Source organism: Bubalus kerabau, chromosome 19, assembly GCF_029407905.1.
Source record: "Bubalus kerabau isolate K-KA32 ecotype Philippines breed swamp buffalo chromosome 19, PCC_UOA_SB_1v2, whole genome shotgun sequence".
NCBI lineage: Eukaryota > Metazoa > Chordata > Mammalia > Artiodactyla > Bovidae > Bubalus > Bubalus kerabau.
In genome coordinates, this window is record NC_073642.1 from 28,108,480 (window position 1) to 28,136,100 (window position 27,621).

At 45.3% G+C, this 27,621-nt stretch overlaps 1 protein-coding gene across 1 annotated transcript in view; it reads right to left on the reverse strand.

Annotated features, from left to right (window-relative positions):
* Positions 1-27,621, reverse strand: part of TRPM1 (transient receptor potential cation channel subfamily M member 1) — a 75,315-nt gene that overhangs the window by 39,359 nt on the left and 8,335 nt on the right. The window contains exons 2-13 of the mRNA XM_055555879.1: positions 23,510-23,589; positions 21,620-21,815; positions 18,331-18,544; positions 16,510-16,634; positions 15,681-15,852; positions 12,268-12,442; positions 11,279-11,402; positions 10,052-10,124; positions 9,095-9,195; positions 4,337-4,510; positions 4,037-4,171; positions 3,135-3,185 (exon numbers count right to left, since the gene is read on the reverse strand). Of these exons, the coding sequence (XP_055411854.1) occupies positions 3,135-3,185; positions 4,037-4,171; positions 4,337-4,510; positions 9,095-9,195; positions 10,052-10,124; positions 11,279-11,402; positions 12,268-12,442; positions 15,681-15,852; positions 16,510-16,634; positions 18,331-18,544; positions 21,620-21,815; positions 23,510-23,589 (1,620 nt within the window). The remainder of the gene's footprint in view (positions 1-3,134; positions 3,186-4,036; positions 4,172-4,336; positions 4,511-9,094; positions 9,196-10,051; positions 10,125-11,278; positions 11,403-12,267; positions 12,443-15,680; positions 15,853-16,509; positions 16,635-18,330; positions 18,545-21,619; positions 21,816-23,509; positions 23,590-27,621) is intronic.

Here is a 27,621-nt window from a genome sequence, read left to right on the forward strand (position 1 = left end):
AGAAGGTGGGCGTGAGCACATGATGAGCAGGAGGACTCTGTGAAGGGTAAGGGGAGGACGGGACACTCCTGGGACTGGGACCTTTCTGGAGAAACCTCCACATGGTGCCCCAGGATTTTCTGAGGGACTCTGAAGGTTTCAGTAAGAACACAATCTCCCTGAGGTGGCTGGGAGTTGGTGAAGGGGCAGAGTTCTGCTGCACAATGGATGAGGCTGTGTTAAGATGAAGGCAGGGTGTGGGCAGAAGGGAGAGGGACTGAGGGCATCCATGCACCTGTAAACCAGTCACTCATGCCCCTGGGCAGCTGGCTGATCCAGGAGGCAGAGCTGACCCATCCGTTATAAGGATGCTATGCTATGTGCTATTTCTGGCTTAGTTAACTTCCTGCAGCTGAAATGATGGCAGAAACCTGGGGTCCATCCCATGTAGACTCTGTTGTTGTTATTTAGTCACTAGTCATGTTTGACTCTTTGCGACTCCCTGGACTGCAGCCCACCAGGATTCTCTGTCCATAGGATTCTCCAGGCAAGAATACTGGAGTGGTTGCCATTTCCTTCCCACTCACGGAGACTACACTTTTTGAATGTCCTCCTTTTGTACGGGGACCTCATCCTTCACTCAGGCTTTGCAAGTTTGTTCAGCCCTCATCGTGATACTTGATCTAGTCAGGGATTTCACATGAGGGGACAAGATACAGCTCTGCCTCTGTGAGCTTGTTGTTTGTGGCAGGGGAGGGGGTTAAGGGCCAAGCCACCAAATCTCAACACAGCAGCATGTTCAAACCCCCACTCTGCCTGGGTGGGCAGGTGAGAAAGGGCTTCCTGGGGAGGGTGACACTGAGGCAGAGCAGGGGCTGCTGCAGCCAAGGGCAGAGAGCACTGCAGATATGACCATGCTCGGCCCCAGGACAGAACACATGAGCGTGTGGTGGACCGTATGGTGGGCATCTGATGGGCCCAGTGGATGCAAGTGTCTTAGATTGGAGCCTTAACTTCATGAGATGTGAGAGGCTTTCAAGTGGGGGCATCCTGTGTCTGGGGAGGGCGGGAGGAGAATGATTGAAACCACTTAGGTGAGACCCAGGTGGTTGGGTCTATACTTGAGTAGCAGTGGCTTTTGACTCGCAGCGCTTCCCAAATTAAGAAATCTGGGAAAGTGGGAAACAAGGGCATGGCAGTCCCTGGTCCCTCTTGGTTCCCAGACCCAGTGATTCTGCTCTGATCCAATGAGCATTTGTGAGATAGGCTGGGACCAGGGACCCTTCGCTGCAATCCTTGCACCTGGACACACCTCTCCTTGAACAACAAAATACAAAGGAACTGTATGGGACTAAAAATAATCGTATGCATGTGCAGTTGGGGCAAATTCTGGACCCAAAAGATACAAAGAGACCAAAAATTACAACTACCTCTTTTGAGAAGCCTGGGGCAAAAGCAGGATACTGCCCTCTTCATATAGCACCATGGTTTTTCCAGTGGTCATGTATGGATGTGAGAGTTGGACAGTGAAGAAAGCTGAGCGCCGAAGAATTGATGCTTTTGAACTGTGGTGTTGGAGAAGACTCTTGAGAGTCCCTTGGACTGCAAGGAGATCCAACCAGTCCATTCTAAAGGAGATCAGCCCTGAGTGTTCTTTGGAAGGAATGATGCTAACGCTGAAACTCCAGTATTTTGGCCACCTCATGTGAAGAGTTGACTCATTGGAAAAGACTCTGATGCTGGGAGGGATTGGGGGCAGGAGGAAAAGGGGACGACAGAGGATGAAATGGCTGGATGGCATCACCAACTCGATGGACGTGAGTTTGAGTGAACTCCGGGAGATGGTGATGGACAGGGAAGCCTAGTGTGCTGCAATTCATGGGGTCGCAAAGAGTCGGACACAACTGAGCGACTGAACTGAACTGAACTGAAGAGGTGAGCAAACCACCTAAGTCACCCTTCCAGCCCGACCCTGGACACACACCTACTCTCACTCCACTGCCTAAGGAACCAGCTTGCCCTTCCTCAGGGAGCAAGCAAGGGAAACTGTTGTTTGTTCTCACTCCCCATTGCTGCAGCAAGAACCCCAATAAAGCCTCACCTGAATTCCTTGTCTGGCCTCTAGTCGATCTCTATTGATTGGGGAAGTTCAAGAAGCCAGGTTGGTAACATTTGAAGAAAAAGCCACATTCTCACATCAGTAGAATCAGATACCTGTTTGAAGTCTGACCAGTCTTTCTGGGACTCTGACTGAGGGCCCTTTTCTCCCGTTTGAGTTGTTCCCTCCTGCTCAGAACACGAACACCCGTCCTGCACTCCTCATGCCAGGCATTGCGTTCTGGCCTCATGAATCATTCTATGTTAACCTGGTCTGATCCTCCAGCCTGTGGCAGGCAGGACCCCAGAAACTCCACGACAGAACAGGGAGTAGATGGGATCCTACAAGACTGTAAGGGGTTTAGTGCTGGAAAGGATGATGGGGCCGTGAAGTGGAGGTGTCTATCACTGTCTAATGAGGAAACAGGGCCCAGAACTGTTGCATGGGACACGCAGAATGACATGAGGCCTGTCCTGCTAGGACTTCTGGAAAGAGGCACAGGGAAGGAGTGAGGGCAAATCTGAAACCTGTAGAGCATGGGGGCCCTGGGCAGCAGAGAGGAACTTGCTATCCTCCCCCACCTCCACCCCTGGCTGGGGCCAACCTTCCACCAAACAGTCATTTAGCGCAAGCCAATTGTGTGTGGGATGAACACCACACTTGAAGAAGATGACATTTGAAAAAAGTAAACTCTTTTTATGGAGAGAGGAATTCATGATTTCTTATGCCTCCAATAAAATGACACCACATTTGGAAATTTTAAAATTGCTTTAGAAAATGTCTTATTGAAAAAAAAAAAAAAGAAAATGTCTTATTGAAAGAAGTCAACAGGTAAAGGACTAGAGAACAGCAGACTGAGACTTGCCTGGTGGTCCAAGGGTTAGGACACCAAACTCCCAATGCAGGGGGCACAGGTTCAATCCCTCGTCAGGGAATTAGACCCCACATGCTGCATGGCATGCAGCCAAAAATTAAATAAATAAAACAAATAATGCTTGAAATCGCTCATTCAAAATATATATATAAACAAAAGCAAAGACAAAAAGAGAAGACTGACCTTTTTTACATCCCTCACCAGCAAATGAAGTGTATTGGGTGGACCCAGTCTCTGAAAGAGAAGCATTCAGCCATATTAAATATGTTTTTCTCTTCAACTCTTAGAGCAAAATCCGACTCTATAGAATGAATGAATTTGTGAAAGCTGGGATGTCATCCACTATCAGCCTATGTCTTTTACAACACAGGACTGGTCGTGGGTAAGAAGTATCCCGCACGTTCAAAAATATGTTGAATACCATTCAAATTATTTTAAAGAGAATCTCACAGGACACCATATCGTCTTAAAAGTTCACCAAGTTTTAGCAAGCAACCTCTCAGGACCACTTCTACGTCTTAAAATTTTAGAACAGGAGAGGGAATGTACATCTCAAAATTCATATGGTGAGAATACAAGCCAAGAGGATTTCATCCAAACACTGTGATTCTCATATCAGGCGCTCCTTGTTATGCAAACTCAGTTTTCCATTTTTATCAAAGCCTCATAAAAAGTGGTAGTCCCCAGGAACAAATGACTGCTTACCCCAGGAACTTTTCACTCTGCTAATGACTCCAGGAGCTGGACTCTTCCTTTGTAGAAACTTGTCCTCATGCACCATCCCTGAATTAATGGTACAGATGGGGCGGGGGGCTGGGTAGCCTGGCAGAGGTGGGTGAGAATGGGACCCTCGCCGAGCCCACTGGTCAGGCGAGAACACTGGCCCTTAAATGATTCATGCTTAGACACTCCGTCATGTCCGATTCTTTGCAACCCCTAGGACTGTAGCCCACCAGGCTCCTCTGTCCCTGGGATTCTTCAGGCAAGAATAGCCGAGTGGGTTGCCATTTCCCTCTCTCTTCCACTAAAGCCGTGTTCTGATGGGGCCAGCTTCCCTCCACTCTCCCTCCTTCACAATCACTCACTGTGTTATAAAGCTCTTCCAGCCTCGGGATGGTGAGAAAGTGTTGCATGTTGACTCCATTTTCAATCAGGAGCTTCACAAAGTCCACACGGTCTAAGACCAGTGCGTCCAGCATGGCCTGCTCCAGAGCATTCACCTGCATGAGCCCAGGAGAGGGGCGTGAGTACCTGGGGGGTGCTGGGTAGGGGCAAGTTCACAGGGCAGCTGAGGAGGCAGCAAGAACTGGACCTTCCCCTCGAGGAGGGTGACTGGCTCCGAAGACCTGTGAGCCCAAGAAAGGGACCAGAGCCGTCCCACCTACCCAGTTCAGCAGCTCAAGCTTCCGGGGGTCAGTTTCTTCCTCTACCTCCTCCTTCACCTTCCCTTTCTTCTTGCCTTTTCCTTTTCCTCTTCCCGCCTTGGTGGTCGCAGCGGGCGGCTTCTTCTCCTTCTCCGTGGCCTTGCTATCTGTTGGGGGCGCCAGGCTTCCCAGGGGCTGCAGTTCAAGCAGGCAGGGTTGGGAAAGGGATTAAAGCTTCCCCTTGTCCCAGGACCAGTGTCTCCCCTCTGCATGCACATGTGTGCACACACACACGTACAGGTACACAGGAGTGCACACATGCATGCACAGATACACAGGCACACACAGGTGCAAGCATGAGCACACAGACTCAGACATGCACACAGGCAACACAGGCACACATACTTGTGAGCACACACACACACACACACACACTTAGCTGTCACAGGCCAGGTTGTCTGGTGGCAAAGACCCTGATCTCGTGACCCTATATTACTTAAATGCTTGAAGTACATTCATATACTTTTAAGTGGCTGTTTCAGTTGATGTGTGTTTTTGTCCAAAGGAAAGCGTGCTGAGAGGTAAATTCAAAGGCACCAAAAGAAGTGTCTGTGGAAAGTGATGGAAACGAGAGAAAACAATTGTGAGGGGCCGGAGATGACAGGTGAAACCAAAGATGCTTGTGTGGAGAGAAGCCTGGGCTGAGGTCTCCTGGGTGTAACTGACAGGCACATGTTTCCAGAGAAACAAGGGCCTTTGAAAGATACTACAAGAAAGGTAATTCCACTCAATGAACAGTAATAAAAGAATAGATAGTCTTGATGATGAAAGGAATATGCTAAGAAGAAAAGAGAATCAATTAGAAATGCAAGGGAGGGGCTTCCCAGGTGGATCTGTGATAAAGAATCTGCCTGCCAATGTAGGAGATACAGGTTTGATCCCTCATCCAGGAAGATCCCACATGCCGCAGAGCAACTAACCCCATGTGCCCCAACTACTGAGCCTGTGCTCACAGCCCGTCCTCCACAACAAGAGAAAGCACTGTAATGAGAAGCCTGTGCACCACAGCTAGAGAGTAGCCCCCACATGCTGCAACTAGAGAAAGTCGACGTGCAGCAGTGAAGACCCAACACACTCAACAATCCATAAATAAATAAAATTATTCTTTAAAAAAGAAATGCAAGGGAAAGCAAACATCTATCTATTCAAATAAGGCAAGGTCCAAATTTAATTTAAATTTTGCATAATTTAAACAATGGATGGACTGTAAGAACCTTCATGCTTGTTGTGTTTTCCTTTGTATGGCCCTGGTGACTCACCCAGGGCTACCTTTCTTTCTCTTTGAGTTCAGCTGTAATGTTATGCTCAGCTGTGAACAATCTGTACAGAATCACAGTAAAATCTGCTGGTTTTTCCATTTTTAGAATTAACATAAAGACCTAGTATGGAGGATGGAGGAGGGCGAAATGAATAAAGATTATCAAAAGGTACAAACTCCCAGTTATAAAATAAATGCCATGGGATGTCATGTACAACATGGTGACTACAGTTGATAATTCTGTGTTGTATATTTGAAAGTTGCTAAGACAGTAGATCTTAAGAGTTCTCATCACAAGAAAAAAAATTGTAACTGTGTGTGGTGACAGATGGTAATTAGATTGTAGTGATTTCATAATATACACATATTGAATCATTATATTGTATACCTAAAACTAATATGTCATATGCCAATTATATCTCAATTAAAAACAAAATATAAACAAGGACCTAATATATAGCACAGGGAACTATATTCAATGTCTTGTAATATGCATTAAATCTTCCCTGGTGGCTCAGCAGTAAAGAACCTGCCTGCCAGTGCAGGAGATATGGGTTCAATTGCTGGGGCAGGAAAATTCCCTGGAGAAGGAAATGGCAACCCACTCCAGTATTCTTGCCTGGGAAGTCTCACGGACAGAGGAGCCTGATGGGCTATGGGCTACAGCCCATGGGGTCACAAATAGTCGGACACTGCTGAGCGACTAAACTATAAAAGCAACAAATAAGTATTAATGGAAAAGAATCTTAAGAAAAATAAATACAGATCTATACAAATGTACAACTGAAACATGTACAACGAAACTAACGAAACATTGTAAGTCAACCATGCTTCAATTTAAAAAATAAAGAAAAAAATATGTATGTCTTAAACGAGAATTACACTAGGAATTTGTTTGAAGCTTGTCCCTCCTTCATTGAGAATATAAAATATATCTGATCATAAATAAATATATACCATAATGAGACACTACTACTTATTAAAGAAGCTAAAATTTTTTAAAAACCTGCCAGTGCCAAGAAACCCTCTTACATTGCTCATGAGAATGTAAAATGCTATAGCTCCCTTGGAAAGCAGAACACGGGGACAGTTGAGGGGCTTTCGGAGGTGGGCGTGAGGGCTCTGCTTTTCATGGCATGCTCTCATTTGTTATTTGCTTTTCAAACCATATTTATGCATTCACTGAATAATAGAAAGCAAAGAACACTAAGCAGCATGAAAATGGAAGTCAGAGAGAATTTAATGCCAACATAAGAGTGAAAAATGAAATTATAAAATATTGACAGTATTGCTGAATTCTTCTAAGGGGAGGCAGTCATGAGTGATTGTTTCCTTCGTTTTGCTTGTCTATATTTTCCACACTTTCTAGAAACCGCTTATTGCTTCTGTAACAAGAAAGTGGGTACAGGCCATTGCTTCAGGTTGCCACCCTGTGTGTGTGATGTGTTCCCCAGGTCAGGCCCTTTCTGTAATCCTGAAAGCCTGGCTCTCTCAGTGTGCTGACTCAGAGCTGTGTATTCAGAAAGCTGCCCCTCAAAGAGAAAAATCATCCAAGATCTGGGATTCCTCTTCCTGAGTAGACGGTCCCCAGAGCTCATGACACTGCCCTTCCTGCCAGCCCTGTCTCGGAGCTCTTAGCTTCTCTGCCTCATCACCACTCATGGAGCAGTTCACTTTGCTTTAAAATCCTTTACCAAGAGTAGACAAACCAAGAGATTCAAAACGAAATTAAAATATGTAAGGTGTGGTAGTGTTCTTTTAATTTGTGTAGTTCAATAAACAACACGCATAAACCACTCCCCAAACTTGTATCTTATTCCTTTAATACACTTCTCTGATTCCTTACCCATGGAGGAAGAAATGGCAACCCACCCCAGTATTCTGGCCTAAAAAATTCCATGGACAGAGGAGCCTGATGGGCTACAGTCCATGGGGTTGCAGAAAGTTGGACATGATTGAAGCCACTGAGTACACATGCACACACTGATTGCTTAAATTCTTCACACTAATTGGATAAAAGATAACTGTGAAAATGAAATGTACGTTGAAGGTACGTGCCAGACCTGTTTTGAGAAATAAGGTTTTTAAAGTTCGACAGGAATCCTCTAGATATTCCAAACCCCCTTTTGAAGCAGCAGAGCCCTAATTTTGCAAACAAAAAATTTCCCCAAGTCCCAATACACAAAACCTATCAAAGAAGCTGCTTTTAAAAAAAAAATAATTTTAAAAAATATAAGTATAGTTGATTTACAATGTTCTGCTAATTTCTGCTGCTGCTGCTAAGTCGATTTGGTTGTGTCCGGCTCTGTGCAGCCCCATAGATGGCAGCCCGCCAGGCTCCACTGTCCCTGGAATTCTGCTGTACAGCAAAGTGATTCAGTTATAAATATACACATATATTACATTTTAAAAATTCTTTTCCATTATGATTTATCCCAGGAGATTGAATAGAATTCCCTGTGCTATACAGTAGGACCTTGCTGTTTATCCATCCTAGATATAACAGTTTGCACCTGCTAATCCCAAACTCCCAGTCCATCCTTCCCCTACTCCTCTCCCACTTGGTAACCACAAGGTGTAAAGAAGCTGCTTTGATTGAAGGAGCAGGAGGTTGCTGAGAGCTGTTCATCATGCTTGCTCATTTCTGCACACACACACCCCCACACCACACCCAGGTACAACCACACACATACACAGATCCCACAGATATACACCATATGCACGGTAAACATACGCATCCACACATCCACACATACATTTCACACCCTACACGCATACAGCACATAGATACACATACACAATACACCAAACCATATACAAACATACCACACCCCAAAGTCTACACACAAAGGTCACACACACAGTCCCCTAGCCCTCTGGGGTTTCATGGAACATAGTTAAAAAATCAATGCTTTCAATGCAATCATTGTATTTCATTTTAAAGAGCAATCTTCTTTCTTCTTCTTAAAAGGGTAAAAACCCATGTTCACCAGCAATGATAAAATATATAGTGCTCTTTACTCAAGAGCACTGGTTTGAATCTGAAGTTAGTGCCAGGAGCTCTTATTTCTTGCTGGTTCTTTGAAATGACACAGCAACATCTCCTAATAATCCTAACAACTAGACATTGTTGGTGTTCGTCACTCAGTCATGTCCGACTCTGCAACACCATGGACTGTAGCCAGCCAGGCTCCTCTGTTCATGGGATTCTCCAGGCAAGAATACTGGAGTGGGTTGCTGTGCCCTCCTCCAGGGGATCTTCCTGATCCAGGGATCAAAACACATCTTGTGCATCGCAGGCAGATTCTTTACCATCTGAACCACCAGGGAAGCAACCAGACATTGGGTCATCAGAAACCCCAGAAGATTTTCTGAGATCCACAGCACAAGGGAGCTTGTACTAATACACCCTCTGTACAAAGTCATGACAAACAGTATAGATTGAAAACACTTAGTTTCACCGGCCAGCGGGGCCCAAAGACAAAGATCTGACTCCGAGCTATGTCCACACGGTTCCAAGCCAGCGCCAAGCTCAGCTGGTCCGGAGCCGATGCATTTGTTCCTGGAAGGCAAGAGACGGGGCAGTTCTCACCTCACTCCTGGACTGTAGAGGGTTGCGGGGGAAGGGCCTGGGCAGGGAGCATGGGCTTCCATAGGCTGGCTCAGCATCTCACCCTTTTCTCTGGCCCCTGAGTGACTCAGTATTTTCAAAGAGCTGGCTGGGAGGAGGATGGAGGCAACCTCTTTCCATGTCAGGAAAGAGGTTTCTGTTCCCAGGAGGAACAGAGGAGGAAGCCAAGGACCCCAGTTTCCTATTCTGCAAGAGGGCAGGGGCCCTGGGGCCACCCAGACACCTGCCAGGCCAGGTCAAGGGGCGCTGCTCCTCCAGATCAAAGGGGAGCACAGTCCAGAGTACCAGCCCCTACTGCAGGGAGACCAGCTCAGTACCACCAGGAGGCCGGCCCAATGGGGACCCCTGCCCCTCGCAGTGGAGGAGGGAGGTGACCCCTCAAGCAGCCAGGTGGCAGCCTATCGTTAGGAGAGTCTGGGAAATTGACGGAGCACTGTGAGACACAGGGATCACAAATGAAAAATCATTTCATGCTTACCCTCTCTGAGCTGAAACCTGTCATGAGCTAGCTACCAATGGAAACTGGTTCTTAGCCATCAAGAACCAGTGGTCCATTGCTCCCTCCTCCCAGAAAAGGCCCCCTCCAGAGAACCCACTTGGAGCCTCATCATGTTACCACAGCTTTAGACTACAATAACTCTAGGCAGCCTGGTGAGCTCAGGGTTCCATCCCCAGCAGACACATTTCCTGGTGGGAGGAGGTTGCAAGGGGAGGGTTTCCTGGCCAAGAGTGGGACCTGGGGAGGCCAGCACGGAAAGGACAGAAGGGGCCATTTCCGAGAGCTCACCTTTCAGCAGGGCAGTTAAAATCGCCATCTCGATGTCTTGCTGACCCTCAGAACCCATCCTGAACACAGTGACCTGAAAATAGATTAATCGTGAAAAGACTGAGTAAAGCAAAGTGGAAATTGAGAGGGAGAATTAGAGTGTTGTTTAAAAAAGGGACCTCAGAGGCCAATGTTAATACAACCATCCCTAGAGCAAGGGGATTTTCCATCAGGGCCTTCTGATTTCCAGAAGGACAGCATTTTGAATCCTCACTTGGACCTTATTTTATTCTTCACCCCACCTGGAGCTGAGGGAGCCCATGCAGGACATGCATGCTAATATCTAAATGGCTACTGAAAGTGACAAAAGCATCTCTACTCAGATTTGATACATTTGTAGGAAATTTGTAGATTTAGAATTTTGAAGTGTACCTGTCTAACAAGAGTGCCTCTTCCTTATAAGTATAATTAAGGAGGTAAAAATCTTCCCTGGTGGCTCAGACTGTAAAGAATCTACCTGCAAAGTGGGAGACCCAGGTTCTATCCCTGGGATGGGAAGATCCCCTGGAGAAGGGAATGGCAACCCATTGCAGTATTCTTGCCTGGAGAATCCCACGGACACAGGAGCCTGGAGGGCTACAGTCATGGGGTCACAAAGAGTCAGACACAACTGAGTGACTAACACTTTCATTTTCCCCTTGAAGGAGGCAAAGGGTAGAAAATAAGGAGGGTATTTGGTAGAATTTTCTAAGCATGCCTGAAAGCATTGTGTGTGTCACTCCTCAGTGCTTTATTTAATTTTTTTTTTTTTTTTTTTTTTTTACTTTTTGGCTGCACTACACAGCATGTGGGATCTTAGTTCCCTGACTAGGGATCGAATCCAACCAAGCCCCCTGCTGTGGAAGCATAAAGTCTTAAGCATAGGGACCACAAGGGAAGTCCCTGGGATGCCAACACTTTAAATCTCATTGATGACGTCAGCCTCAGAACTGGTGGGATGTGGCCTGAGGTGCCCTGACACACACAAGATCCTATGCACCTGTATCCCTGCTCTGAGGAGAACCTGCCTGTGCTTTGCCTGCTTCCCTCACATGGACAGAATTTCCAGCTGGGTCAGGATCTGTAAACTGCCTCTTGGAAAAGCCTGAATGGAAATAGGAACAACTTTATACTGCACATATAGGCAGCATCAGAAAGGAAACAATTCTCTCTGTGGAGCTGCTTAGAGAATCCACTCAAGACACTTACCAGTTCTTTCTTCTTCATGCACTCCATGATCATTGCAAACACCTGATGTGATTGTGTCTTGTTGTAATTAAAAGTTTTTTGGATGGTGACTATAAGCTGATCCCTGAGGGAGTCATTGATTATCCTGTTTGAAGGAGATGGGAAAAAGAAGAAAACACAGGTGAAATCCACATGAATAAATCTGTATGAGTCAGAGGTCCCCAGCTTCCAAGATCTAATAATGCCTGATGATCTGAGGTTGAGCTGATGTAATAAATAATGAAGGGCACAATCAACGTGATGTGCTTGAATCATCCCAAAACCATCCCTCTGTCCCCTGTCCGTGGAAAACTGTCTTCCACAAAACTGGCCTCAGGTGCTAAAAAGGTTGAGGACTGATGAATGTGATACTGTCTGGTATCTTTGGTTTGAAAATTAACCATTGGAGGATATTCCAGGATACCAGGATAGGAGACCAAAAGGGACCACAGTCAACAGCTGCATTTACACTTGTCCTAAATTTCAGGCTGTGTGAGTGCTTAGTCGCTAAGTTGTGTCTGACTCTTTGTGACCCCATGGACTCTAGCCCATCAGGTTCCTCTGTCCATGGGATTTCCCAAGCAAGAATACCAGAGTGGGTTGCCTTTTCCTACTCCAGGGAATCTTCCTGACCCAGGAATTGAACCTGAGTCTCCTGCATTGGCAGGCAGATTCTTTACCACTGAGCCAGCTGGGAAGCCCCAAATTTCAGGCTATTAGGTTGAAAACCTTAGAAAGGAAAATGAAGTTGGGAGAGAACGTATACCCTCCCCCTGCCCAAGAAAGAATCCATAAGAAACGTTGCTTCTGAGAGCACCCTCACTTACAGACCCTGGGAAGTGGGACAGGAGAGCTAGAAAAACTACCTTCTCTTATGTTTTTGGGCTGGCTAGTCATACCACGATTCCTTCTAGCCCTCACAAGAGGCAGTTCAAACCCCACCCCCCTTCCTAACATGTCAGAGCTCCTACCCTCCTTCCTCTGAGTACTTGTGGGCAAAGGACAGGATGTCTGAGGCCCGGCCGCTGCCATCGCAGACCACCACAGGAACCGGGGGCTCTTCTCGGAGATATTCCAGGACGATGGAAACCACGTTCGGGCCCCCTTCCACCACAAGGCCCACGAGGGGCACGCCCTGCCCCAGCCCTGCAACACATACCACATCCAAGTTCAGACCACTGTCAAGGCCCCATTTGACCCCTTGCTCTGACTCCTGAAACATGGGGAAGAAGGAAACCCTTAGGCCTGGACGTGTGCTTACAGAGGGTTAGTTTTCACTGGGAGAGTTGAAGGCCCTCAGGATGTGATGACTGCTCATGTTCTTTTATTCAAAGCCCACATCACAGCCTTATTGAAAAAAACAGAGCCTTAAAATGATGAACTTGATAGCATGTATGTGGTTCAACTGTATGTATCACTCACGTGGCTTACAAGATGCTTCTAGGTGAGATGCGAGAAACATGGAAGATTCTTCTTGCTAAAAGAATACTTCCCCACTGCCCTGTCCTGGGTGATGTTCCCACTCTGGATGGGTGTCCCTTCAAGAATGACACTGCAGACGGTGTCTGGACCAGTGCTAGGAGAGCTCTGTTCTATAATATCTGCCTCACGTGAATTAGCCTTATGACCCGGGACCGGTCACCAGGCCACCCTGAACTGCAGCAGACCATCAGTAAGAGGTGAATCACCCCAGGGCCTCCTCTATCTCCTGAAGTAGCAACGGATGTAAAGTATAAGAAACTGTGAGGCTGTCAAGTCAAGGTGTTCTGTCAACCTCAAGTGGTGTCATGATGTGCAGTGTTGTTATAGTAGGTATAGTAGCTGTTGATTAGCCTCCCGTGCCTGGAATAGGCAGTGAGTCATCTAGGAGGGCAAAGCCATGGACCATCATTAGCTCCCCAGTTAGTAACTTGTTCCCATAAAGAATCATATATATATATGTGTGTATATGTGTGTGTGTATATATATATATATACACACACACACACACACACTTTGTTGTACAGCAGAAATTAACACAACATTGTGAATCAGCTATATTTCAATAAAAATATACTGATTAAAATTGTGTTTTCACAAACATCATATATATGTGGAATCTAGAAAATTGGTACTGATGATCTTATTTGCAAAGCAGAAATAGAGACACACATGTAGAGAAAAACCAAGAGGCGGGGGAGTAGGATGAATTGGCAGATTGGGGTTGACATATATATATACAACTAGGTATAAAATAGGTTTAATTTTAACAAGAACCTATTGTATAGCACAGGGGACTCTACTACTCAGTGCTCTGTGGTGATCTGAATGGGAAGGAAATCCAAAAAAAAGAGGGGATACATGTATTCATATAGCTGATTCACTGTGCTGTACAGAAGAAACTAACACAACCTTGTAAAGCAACTTCACTCTCATAAAAATTAATTAAAAAAATAATAACTTCCCCCAGACTCCTCCCTCTGCCTCTATGAGATGACAGGACTCTTCTGAACATGGTAGGACAAGCTGACTCTGGTGGCAGAGCCAGAAGGTGGGCTCTGGGAAGCAGGTGGTAACAGGAGGGCCTCAAGAACCCAGGATTCTGGGTGGGAGGGGAGATAGTGGGAGTGAAGGAGCAGCTGCTGCTGCTGCTGCTGCTAAGTCGCTTCAGTCGTGTCTGACTCTGTGTGACCCCATAGATGGCAGCCCACTAGGCTCCTCCGTCCCTGGGATTCTCCAGGCAAGAACACTGGAGTGGGTTGCCATTTCCTTCTCCAATGCATGAGAGTGAAAAGTGAAAGTGAAGTCGCTCAGTCATGCCCGACTCTTAGCAACCCCACGGACTGCAGCCTACCAGGCTCCTCCGTCCGTGGGATTTTCCAGGCAAGAGTACTGGAGTGGGGTGCCATTGCCTTCTCCGAAGGAGGAGCAGAGACCCATTTTCCTATTTCACAATTTTACCCTCAAACTGGCCAGGACAGACTATGTTCTGAGCATGTTTCCCCAGAGTCTGTTTGTTGTGATGGGAGTTATCTGATCTTGGTGAATAAGTCAGTGAATAGAAGATATGTCCTTGGTCTCATGGTTCTGACGGACTTTGGATAGGAACTGCCAGCACAGTTGGGAGAAGGTCTAAGAACTTCAAGCAGGGGAATTGAGAGTTTCTGGTTTGCTTCCACAATGCACTTCTATAGTCAGTAACTCTTAAATATTTTGAACATTTTTTTTTTTTTTTTGCCTGCACCTCAAGACATACAGGATCCTAGTTCCCTGACCAGGGCTAGAACCCATGTCTCCTGCAGTGGAGGCATGGAGTCCTAACTGCTGGACTGACATGGAAGTCCCATTGTGAACAGCTTTGCAGTATCCTACCAGAGTAATCTCAGTTATATTCATTTCAGAAGCTATGTGTTGAGGGTCTGGTATGTACCAGGCAGGCTCTCTAGCCAAGAGATGCTGGAGAAATGGACCAACCAAGAGATGCTGGAGAAATGGATCAACCAAGAGATGCTGAAGAAATGGACCAAAACTATGTGGACTTGCCCTTGAGATTTCCAGCCTCTGCAAGGCTTGAAATTCGAGATCTTCAGGACTCCAGGGACCCAATCACCTTCTTTTCTAGAACAGAGGAGAGCTGGTTCTTCATGGTTCAGGCTGGACTACTGAAGCTCCATGCTGTGGGAGGTGACGACTGAGCACCCCTTTGCTGTCCCTGCCCCACTCAGAACCCTGGGCAAAGGATGACAAAGGGAAGCCCACAGGTCACACAGCCAGGGGAGGTTGGGCGGTGTGAACATGCATGTGGCCAGAACAGCAAAAATGTGAGAGCCATCAGCCAGGCAGCTGCTCCTTGGAAATCCACAACTTTTCATAGCACGCTGTCTCATTCCAACCACACTTCAGCCCTACAGACCCTTTAATCATGATTAACAATGACCATTTCCCAGGTCTAGACTGTCTTTTGCAATCTTACCAATAACGGTTACAACAAAATACCCTTTAAGATCATTTGACCATTGTTTGACATTAAGAATCACTGGAGTTTGAACAGTCAATTTGCTGTACAGAAGAAATTAACTTAGCATTGTAAATCAAATATACTCCAAAATAAAATTATTTTAAAGTAACTACAGTAACTCATTACAAGAAATGAGAACCACTGACAACATAGTGGGGAATGCCATCACTGTGACAACGGCTGCGGGGCTGTTTATCGGGTCCACACTCCTTGAGAACTTGGGGCAAAGCATCCTAGTGCAGCTCAAGGAGTGGGATTTGGTCGGTGGTCAAGGAAAAGGGTCTTGCTATGGTCGAAGAGGAGTCAGGGGAAGGCTGTAAATGCCTGCGGGCAGTCTCTTCTCCGGCCTGGTTTGCAGGACAGCCCTGAGCCCATGGAACAACTTACTCGTGTTGATCTTCTGCAAAGAAATGTGCTTCTCTAGCTGCCGTCTCAGCATCACCTCGGCCCCGTACTTGCCCAGGGTGCCATTGTCGGCCAGGATGAAGTGCGTGTGCGAGTTGTTGAGCACGGAGAGCTTACTCAGGGGATTGGACATGGTCTGGTACACCCGTGTCACCTGATTAAATGCACAGCACAGGTCAGAGGTGCAGAACTTCGACAGTAAGACTAACAGGAGAAGCAAAAACACTCAGATGTGGAGCTACAGCTTCATCTAATCGTGCACTTCAACCTGCTCTGCCTTCCCTAGCCTCTCTATTGAAAGTTTTTTTTTTTTGCAATTTTTATATTAAATTAGAAAAAATGCTTTAGTCATGACAACCCAGTATCTTAATTCTGCAATTAAAAAAATTTTTTTCATATTCTAGCCACACCTCATGGGATGTGGGATTAGTTCCCTGACCAGGGATTGAACCCACACCCCCTGCAATGGAAGCATGGAGTGTTAACCACTGAAGCAACAGGGAAGTCCCGACATCCCAACATTTTAGATCATGCCCTTCTTCAGGGGATCTTCCTGACCCAGGGATAGAACCTTCATCTCCTGCACTGGCAGGCGGGTTCTTTACTGCTGAGGCACTGGGGGGGGTGGGGTCAGTATCCTGCTTGAAGTCTTGTATCATCATTTTGCAAGATGTTACTGCTGGGGAAAGGGAAAAGGCTACATGAGACCTCTCTTTATTATTTCCTACAACTGCAGGTGAAATCTACAATGACATCAAAATAAAGGCTTCAATTTTTTAAAATTGCACATCTCTGGGGAGAAATTACTTACATCCCTTCCAACCAGGTCTTCTTTGTTCTCCACGATGCCCCAGGGAGCGATTCCTATAGCACAGACCCGGCCTCTGGACTTGGAGGAGTGGTCCTTCAAGGCATCCCCCACATGGCTGATGACACCTGTGAGCAGCCGTAAGTCATATTTGCAGGCCCCATGCTGCTGCTGCTGCTGCTAAGTCGCTTCAGTCGTGTCCGACTCTGTGCGACCCCATAAACGGCAGCCCACCAGGCTCCCCCGTCCCTGGGATTCTCCAGGCAAGAACACTGGAGTGGGTTGCCATTTCCTTCTCCAATGCATGAAAGTGAAAAGTGAAAGTGAAGTCGCTCAGTCATGTCTGACTCTTAGCGACCCCATGGACTGCAGCCCACCAGGCTCCCCTGTCCGTGGGATTTTCCAGGCAAGAGTACTGGAGTGGGGTGCCATTGCCCCTTACCTCCCATCAAATCACTTTTCAGGAACTTTAGGGCTCCCTGTTCTGAGATGCTCCATTTCTTGCAGAACAGGGTTGAATCACTGAAAGTCTGAGCGCATAAAAATTAGTCATCCTGCATTAGCTCCTAGGAAAGGGAAAATAAAAACCAAAGCAACTGTACAGGAACTTTCTTCACAAGTTTCCAAGACCTAAGGATGGATGAAGTAAGGGTCTCCTTTTGTCTGCATTCAGCTAAAGCTGAGTCAGATGGCCAGGTGTGTTTCTCAACCTCTCTGGGCCTCAGTGATGGGAAAAGGATTGTCAGAAGCCTCAGTGAAAATGAGGCTTTGTCCAGTGCTCATGTCAAAGAATGGCACATAGTAGGTGCCAGAGATGTTGATCATTATCATGATCATACCAAAATAAATACCAAGATACCACATAAAAGTTTCACTTCTGCCGTAAATATTATTGTTACCAACCAGGGTTCTTGGCCTTCCCCCATCAATAGAGATTGACTAGAGGCCAGACAATGGCAGCCCACTCCAGTACTCTTGCCTGGAAAATCCTATGGATGGAGGAGCCTGGTAGGCTGCAGTCCATAGGGTCGCTAAGAGTGGGACACGACTGAGCGACTTCACTTTCACTTTTCACTCTCATACATTGGAGAAGGAAATGGCAACCCACTCCAGTGTTCTTGCCTGGAAAATCCCAGGGACGGGGGAGCCTGGTGGACTGCCGTCTATGGGGTCACACAGAGTTGGACACGACTGAAGTGACTTAGCAGCAGCAGCAGCAGCAGAGGCCAGACAAGATTCTGGCAAGACTCTATTGGGGTCCCTGCTGCAGCAGGGGGGATAGTGAGAACAAACAACAGGTGCCCTTGCTTGCTTCCCAAGGTGGGGTGAGCTGGTTCCTTACATGAAGTGAGGATCAGGAGTGTGTCCAGGGGTGAGGCTGGAGGGGTGACTTAGGTGTTTTGCCCACCTATTAGGTGGTGCTGTGTGCAGGGGGCATGCACAATACCCTGTTTTCGCTCCTGATCCACTGCTCTTGCTCCAGGCTCTTCTGAAGTGGCAGTTGTTTTTGTTTTTGTTTTTGTTTTCGGTCTCTTTGTATCTTTTGGGTCCAGAATTCGTCCCAACTGTGCATACACATAGATATTTTTTAGTCCCATAAAAATAACTTTATGAGACTCTCTCTTTAGTTCCTTTGATTTTGTATCTAAAGGAGAGGTGAGTCCAGGTGCCAGCGCTGCAGTGAAGGGTCTCAGGACCCAGCCTGTCTCAATCTCAGGATGTTGCATGTTTTGTTTCTTGATCTTAATTATCCCAAAGCTTCTGGGGAACCACAGTGATCTGGAGGTCTGCACATTCACAGCCAGGGAAAGGGTCGACACTTACCCGTGCTGACGCCCCCAGTGAAGATCCAGGCCCCAGTGGTCATGGCAGCCTTGATCAGGCCTTTCCCGAAGACCTGTTTCAGCTTGGGCTGCATCTCAAAGTTCTGAAGGCCCCCATGCACGGATATTAAGAGCTTGGGGAGCTCCAGCTGCCAGTCTCTCACCATGAGATGAAGCAGCGAGTCTGGCTTGGTGTCGTAGGAGACCCGGATATACTGCAAAAGAGGGTGTGGCCCTCAGCACCCTTTCTTGGGTCTGACTCTCTTGTCACTGTTACTCCGGTTCAAGTGACAGCCTCCTGCCTTTCTCTCTGGCAGGGATCTGGGGCCCTCTGTGCAAGTCCGTGGCCACACAATGGGAGGGAACACTGGAGGGTTGCCAGATTCGGCAAGTAGAAATATAGAATGCACAGCTAAACTTGAATTTTACATGAACAATGGAACATGTTTTAGTATATGTATGCTTCCTGCAATATTTGGGGCATCCTTAAAAATTACATGTTATCTATCTGAAATTCAAATGTAATTGGGGGTCTTGTATTTTACCTGGGAAACCTTATCTTTTATTTTTTCATTGCATTGTGCTGTGTGAGTATTAGTAGTGTCAGACTCTTTGTGACCCCCTAGACTGTAGCCCGCCAGGCTCCTTTGTCCATGGCATTCTCCAGGCAAGAATACTGCAGTGGATTGCATTTTTCATTGCCTTAGGATGATTTATTTTGTCAAAGTTCCCAGCCAATTTTCCTAGTATCAGAACTTCAATAATGACAATAATACTGAGAATAAAAGGAATCCTGAAATTGTCCAATACTGAAAGATATTACTATTAGCAAAGATTTATTTTTAATTATTTAACTAGTTTGTTAAAAATTATGTGCATTGCAAATAGGTTCATCTGTGCCATTTCTCTAGATTCCACATATATGCATTAATATATGACATTTGTTTTTCTGTTTCTGACTTATAGCAGAAAATAACACAATATTGTAAAGCAACTATACTCCAATAAAAAATATTTTTAAAGTACATAACCCCAAAAAAATTAAGTACTGTCACACACATGCACAAATGTCTGCCAATTAACAAATTTGTCAGAAATTTGTAGAAACTTTGTAGAAACAAATTTGTAGAAAATGAAACCAAAGTTCAAAAGAAACACATTCTAAAATTTCAAAGCAAAGACCATGTATAGTTCTAAACAACAAGTGAAATACTTCTTCACTGTATCTAGCATTCATAGGAGCAAGAAATTACTCCAGATTGATTTTATTTCTGGATACTTTTTATTCATTGGAAACTTCTAGGAAATATTCCTGCTAGGTTTACAAAAATTTTAGAGCAACTTAGGAATTTATCTACTTTATGTAAAGCTTTTTAACAATTGGTCATCGTTGGGCTATATTCCATGTGCTCGTGATCAGTTGCTAGATTGCATTGTTCAAGCCAGGGATTCCTCCAAGCCCATGGAAGAAAGTGAAATCCAGTCTAATCCAGTGATAGTCAACTCAATCCCCCTCCCCTTCCACCCCACCCGAATCCCAAATCTCAGTCTTCCTGGACCATCTCTCTTTTACTATTGAATCAAAAACATTTATAACAGGTCAAAGCTGACTGCAGTAAAGTTCTGTGCATGCTTATGTGCTCAGTTACTCAGTCGTGTCCGACTCTTTGCGACCCCATGGACTGTAGCCCACCAGGCTCCTCTGTCCATGGGACTTCCTAGGCAAGAATATTGGAGTGGGTTGTCATTTCCTTCTCCAGGAGGTCTTCCCAACCCAGGAATCTAACTCGAGTCTCCTGCATTGCAGGCAGATCCTTTACCACTGAGTCACCAGGGAAGCCTATAGAACCCAAGGTGTGGGGGAGGGATAAATGGGGAAATTCCAATTGACATTTACACACAGTACTATACATATAATAGAGAACCAATAAGGACCTCCTGTATAGCACAGGGAACTTGCTCATGGTCTGTATGGGAAAAGACTATAAAAGATTGGATATATGTATATGTATAGCTGATTCACTTTGCTGTACACCAGAAACTAACACAACATTGAAAATCAACTGTAGTCTGATAAAAATTTTTTTAAAAAAGGTCCCAAGCTGGCTCAGCTGGATGCGGGACAGGATGTCTTAGAGGGGATGGGTGCTGGAAATGGGGCTTGTAACTGATCTCGGGGCTGGACCTTTCCCTCAAGGTGAAGAAGAGGTTAATGAGTCCATGCACTGGCCCCTGTGAAACGCCTCTTTGTGTCCTGGCCAGTAGGCAGGGCGCCCTTCTGGAGGACCCAATGCTATGGTATTTGCTTGGAACACTTCTGAATTTTATCTGAACAATGATGTTGGGCCAGTGAAATAGAATAAAATAGCAAAAATGGCCTGACAGGGACCGTGGGAGTATTATTTAGAATGGGCTGAAAGGGATCCCAGTACTACCGCCTCCCCTCTCTGGCAGGGCTCCTCAGAAAGGCAGAGGGCACTCCCTGTTTACATGCAAATGTGAAAGGCTGCCGTCTTCTTGTCTTCTCCGACCAGCTGAATGCCCGCCAAGGGAGGCTGGGCTTGGACTTCAGAGAGAAATATTTCCAGGCGCTCCTCACCCATGTAAGGGTGGCTCAATGCCTGCAGTTATTTAATAGAAAAGACAAAACAAAGCCCCAAACAACCCTAAAAACCAAATGACATAATTCGTCTCTTATCCCTGGAGATGGAAGAGTATCTTTGTAGAGTCTGTCTGGACTGTGATTCTTGGTATAGATTTAAAGGATATTGTGTTTCCCTGGTGGCTCAGTGATAAAGAACCTGCCTGGCAATGCAGGAGATGCATGTTCGATCCCTGATTCAGAAAGATGCCCTGGAGAAGGAAATGACAACCCACTCCAGTACTCTTGGGACTTCCCTCGTGGCTCAGACAATAAAGAATCTGCCTGCAGTGCAGGAAACCTGGGTTCAGTCCCTGGAGGAGGAAATGACAACCCACTCCAGTATTCTTGCATGGCAAATTCCATGGAAAGAGGAGCCTGGAGGGCTACAGTCCAGGGGACTGCAAAGAGTCAAACACAACTGAGCACAGCACAGCATGTGTTCTTTATCATAGTGCCCAGTTTCCAAATTTCATGGCTAAAAAGTGGAGTGTGCAGATATATTTCTTGTCTTTACAATGAAAACTCTAGGAAGATTGCATCACACTCTTGAAAGAAGAGCCAGGTATCTACGGTCTCAGAGTCTGGGAGGCTGGGCCTCTGATGGAGGCTGTGGCTTAGTGACACCCCTTCCCAAGGTTTCTCTTACCATGGCTTTGTTGGAGTATCCGCCGCCCTGGAATTCGAGAATCCCATAGGAATCTGTGGGGTAGCTCTGGGTGTGTTTGCCAACAGACCATTTTTCAGGATGAACTTCCACCAGCTTGTTTTCCTCTCCATTTTTGCTGGCTGTTACACTTGGCAGAGGTGGGATGTGTTGGTTGGTGAGCTGGCCACAGCAACACCTGAAAACAAAGACAAAGCTTGGTCTTTCTAAAACATTCTCCTCCTAATGATGTGCTAACCTGAATAGAAGCAGGCTAACACCTTCCTCATCCAGCTTTACTGGGGACAGAAATACCCCTTATGGTGTCCTTTTCCAGATAATCATTGCATATCTATTTTAAACATATTGGATGACCACCCTTCCTTACTGAACACATCTTAATTCTTTTTTTTTTTTTAAGGATTGTTGTATTTATTTTAAAATTTTTATTTATTTTTGGGTGTATTGGGTCTTTGTTGTTGCATCCGGGCTTTCTCTAGCTGCAGTGAGCGGGGAGTACTCTATAGTTAAGTTGAGGACTTCTCATTGCAGTGACTTCTCTTGCGGTGGAGCACGGGCTCTAGAGCACAGGCTCAGTAGTTGTAGCACAGGGATTTAGTTGCCCCACGGATGTGCGATCTTCCCAGACCAGGGATTGAACCTGTGTCCCCTGCAGTTGGCAGGCAGATTCTTAACCACTGGACCACCAGGGAAGTCCTTTAATTCTTTTTGGTGTCTTGACAACATGATTATGGCCACCAATCACTGAGATTCTGTGACAAAGGACACTCACTCTCCACCCCCCCCCCCATATAGAGTTAACCCTCAAGGATTTTTCAGTATTGCTAAATTCTTCCTTTGCTTTAGTAAAACATTTCTCTACACAAGTTAACATTGAAAGTGTATTTCTTTTGCTGCTCATACTTTCGGTGTCAATTCAAAGAATCATTTGCCAAATCCAAGGTCATAAAGATTAACTTCTATGTTTTTGTCTAAGAACTTTATAGTTTTAGCCCTTATATCTGATATGTGATAGATTTGGAGTTAATTTTTATATGTGGTGTGAGGTAGGGGCTTAAAGCCATTCCTTTGCACTTCGATGTCCAGTTGTTTCAGCATGATTTGATGAAGAGACTAATCTTTCTCCATCAGGTTAGGTAACCTTGCCAAAAAATCATAGACAGGTCATAGACAAGTGGATCTCTTTCTGGACTCTCAGTTCTATTACATGGGTCTTTATGTCTACCCTTATTTTAGTACTACACTACCTTGATTAGTATAGAACTGTAGGAAGTTTTGAAATCAGGTAACATGAGCCTGGAAAATCCCATGGACGGAGGAGCCTGGTAGGCTGCAGTCCATGGGGTCGCTAAGAGTCGGACACGACTGAGTGACTTCACTTTCACTTTTCACTTTCATGCATTGGAGAAGGAAATGGCAACTCACTCCAGTGTTCTTGCCTGGAGAATCCCAGGGACGGGGGAGCCTGGTGGGCTGCCGTCTATGGGGTCACACAGAGTCGGACACGACTGAAGTGACTTAGCAGCAGCAGCAGCAGCAACATGAGCCCTTCTACTTTGTTCTTTTTTATAAGATTGTTTTGGCTATTCTGGATCCCTTGCAATTCCATGCCAATCAGTTTGTCGATTTCTATAAAGAAGTCAGCCAGAACTCTGATAGGGATTACATTGAATCTGTAGGTCATTTTGGCTGTCTGCATCCTGACAGAGGAGTTTATAGCCCAGGTGACTCTCTGCTTAATGACTCACATGGAGAATAAGTTCTGGGCATCCTTGACTCCTCCTCCCTTTCCCTCAAACACCAGAATAGTTGCTGGCAGCTGGTGGACAAGGGCTATTTTGAATAACGTCTTAATTATGGCTTCCAATTTACCTGTTAGGGTCTTTAGTGCTGGGAATGACAAAGATACATTCTCGTTTGCAAAAGGTTTTTTCTATCCAAGCTTTCTGTCCCTAGAAGAGGAAAAAAGTGGACATTAGACTGAGATATTCCCAAACCAACCTCAGAATTCATTATTTTACTTTTATAAAATGAATAGTAACGGTGAGTCTGCCCAAAACGTCTGAATAAACACCTCCAAGAATGGTGAATGCAAGCCTTTCAGGATCTTAGCTCTGGTTCCTTTTAAGAGAAATGGCTCAGAAATATGCTTTTGTGGTTTCCGTAGGGCTAGGAAACCTGTGCTTTGCATGAAAATCAAAGTCTACAGACGGGGAATGATGGTGCCCCTAGAGCCAGCCAGTGCCCTGCGGAGCCTGGTGGGACCTGAGTTATTGGAAAAGCTGACAAAATTGTCCAGTCTCTGATCAGGTCTTTGTTTTGTTTTGTTTTTCCTTAAGATGTGTGTTTGTGTGTGGACCATTTTTAAAGTCTTTATTGAATTTGCTACAATATTGTTTCCATTCATGTTTTGGTTTTTTGGCCACAAGGCATGTGGGATCTTAGCCCCTGGACCAGAGATGGAATCCATGTCTGTTGCATTGGGAAGCAAAGTCTTAACCACTGGACCATCAGGGAAGTCATTCTGATCAGGTCTTCGATTTGCTGTCAAGAACCTGGTCTTCTCTAGACTCCCAGGCCCCATTGCACTGTAGTCGTTTTATAAGTAATATTTCTAACTGGTGCTCAGATTCACCAACTGTTATTTTTATAATTAAAAATATTGAAGATTGTGAAGAACTGGGGCCTCATGTAACATTGATGCTGGGGCTGAAAATTGGTACATTTACCATCAAGGGTAATTTGGCAATCATTTGTTGCAGTTACAAAGTTTATATGTTTTCACGCGCCATTTTTAGGATTTTATTCTGCAAATGTGCCTGAACAAGCTGACACAGGCCCAAGGCTATTTACTGCATCACTGTCTGTGATATCAAAAGGCTGGGAGTCACCTACTGCTTATCAGTAGGGGATTGTTACCCAAATCATAGAATAGTCATCAATGCAATTCTTTGAGAAAACAAAAAAATTTTTTGAAAGAGAATAGGATGTTCTTGTTCTATCGCTAGGGGAAAATCACTGAGCTATGGTAAGTGAAAAAGCAAGCCACAGGATAATTTCTAGGAAATAGACACCATGTATGGGAATGATACCCCACGAGCAGCTGGCAGTGGCTCCCCCAGAGGGAGACCTAGAGGCCTCAGGGACCTGGGTGGAAAGGAGGCGCCCATAGCCTGGTGCCCTGCTCAGTTTTTTTAAAGATTTTATTTTTTGTTAAGCTTAGTGAAGTAAGCCATAAAGAAAGACAAATATCGTATGATATTGCTTTTATGTGGAATCTAAAAATGTGATACAAACAAACTTATTTACAAGACAGAAATGGACTCACAGACACAGAAAACAAATTTATGGTTACCAAAGGGGAAAGGTTGGTGGGGAGGGATAAATTAGGAGCTTGGGATTAGCAGATGCATACCACTATATATAAAACAGATAAATGATAAGGACCTACTGTATAGCACACGGAACTATACTCAATATCTTGTAATAATCTATAAAGGAAAAGAATATGAAAAAGAATATGTGGGAATTCCCTGGTGGTCCAGAGGTTAGGACTCAGTGCTGTCACCGTGGGACCTGGGTTCAATTCCTGGTCGGGGAACTAAGATCCCACACACTGCACAATGTGCCAAAGATACATAGATATAGATACAGATATAGATACAGATAACTGAATCATTCTGCTGCACACCTGAAACTAACACAACATTGTAAATCAACTACACTTCTATTTAAAAAAATTTAAAAATTAAAACTTTATTTTTTTAGAGCCGTTTTAGGTTTACAACAATATTGAAAGGGTGATACAAAGATTTCCCATAAACTCCCTGCCCCCCATCCTTATTAACGTTCTCCACCAGGGTAGTGTGCTGCTGCTGCTGCTGCTGCTAAGTCGCTTCAGTCGTGTCCGACTCTGCGACCCCATAGACGGCAGCCCACCAGGCTCCCCCGTCCCTGGGATTCTCCAGGCAAGAACACTGGAGTGGGTTGCCATTTCCTTCTCCAATACATGAAAGTGAAAAGTGAAAGGGAAGTCGCTCAGTCGCATCCAACTCCTAGCAACCCCATGGACTGCAGCCCACCAGGCCCCTCCGTCCATGGGATTTTCCAGGCAAGAGTACTGGAGTGGGGTGCCATTGCCTTCTCCCAAGGGTAGTGTATTTTTTACCAAAGTCGAATCTACACTGACAAATCATCACCACCTGAAATGGATAATATGTGTTATTTCACTCTTGGCATTGTACAGTCTATGGTTTGACAAATTAAAATGACTTCTATCCACCATTATAGTATCATACACAGTATTTTCTGCCCCAAAAATCTTCTGTCCTCTGTCTATTCATCCCTCCCTCCTCCTAATCTCTGGAAACCACTTAATTTTTACTATCTCCATAGTTGCACCTTTTCTAGGATGTTGTGTAGTTGGAATCATCCACTCTAAAGTTCCTTTAGGTTGGCTTCTTTCACTTGCATGCGTGCTAAGTCGCTTCAGTCGTGTCTGACTCTGTGCGATGCTATGGACTCTAGCCCTTCAAGCTCCTGTATCCATGGGATTCTCCAGGCAAGAATACTGGAGTAGGTTGCCATGCCTCCTCCAGGGGATCTTCCTGACCCAAGGATCAAACCTGTGTCTCTTATGTCTCCTGCATTGGCAGGCAGGTTCCTTACCAAGCAATGTCACCTGGAAGCCCCTTCTTTCACTTAGTTGTATTCCTTTAAGCATCTACCATGCCTTTCTGACAAATAACTCTTTTTTTAGTGTTGAATAATATTCCATGGTCTGGATGTACCACAGTTTATTTACCCATCTACCCTCTGAATTTGGTTGCATCTAAATTGTGTCAGTTCCAAATAAAGATGCCATAAACATCTGTGTGCGGTTTTCTGTGCGGGTTTAAGTTTTCCCGTTTAAAAATCTGAATGATGGATGTATGACCTTGGTGTGTGGCCATCACTCAAGTGTGCCATAGACCCTCCAGGACCTGTGACTAATAAATCTTATTCCTCCAAGTTCCCTTGGTCTTGGCTGAAGTGTATTTTGCAATCAGAATAAGAACCACAAGGGCTAGGGCAGCCACATTAGCCCCAGAGGGGTGATGTCTGTGGGGCTCCCTGCAGTGAGGCCTGGGTGAATGCCCTGGGCATGCCTAGCCGGGCTTCAGTGTCTAGAGGCTGAGACCAACATGGTTACACAAAGCACAGAGCTCAGGAGACTGGGGATCACTGGGGATCATCGGCTGACCACACATGTACATATATGTATATTTATTTCCTGGTTCCAACCACCAAAAGGGCCTAAAAACACTCTGACAGAAATGAATATACTTAGTGTGCAAATATTTGTTTCTAAACAACATTCTCCACTAAAAAAAGCTAGGGCTCCTAGGACAAATGACTGAATCCAGATCTGGGGCAGAGAAAGTACAAGAAGAGCTTGGAACATCTTGTGCCAGAAAGTAAGGAAGTGTTTACTTTCCACTTGGGAACTTGTCAGAAAACACAGAACCCTCTTTGAAAGGGTTCTCACTGGCTTTATCTGGGATGTGAGCATGAAACTAAATGATCACAATAAAGAACTGTAACCCTTTGGCTGAAATAAGGATCCATGAACTCACAATGGCATAAATTTATACACAAATAAATATATAGGGGAGATGGGAAATCTCTTTCTTGCATTTTTTAGTCACCCTCCCAATGCAGGGGGCCCGGGTTCCAGCCCTGGTCAGGGAACTAGATTCCACATGCCACAACTAATACCCGGCACAGCCAAGTAAATAATTACTAAAAAAATAAAGAAAACCAACATTTGGCAACTGTCAAGAATCTTTGTTGAAATCTACATGCCATGGTAAAGGATTGAAGAGTAACAGTAATTTACATAATCTCAAGGCATCTCCCACAGATATTTCTTAATCACAAAGGGGAAATGAGTAACCCGACAGGTTGGAGAAATCTGGTGAATACCACCTAAAATAAAGTAAGCT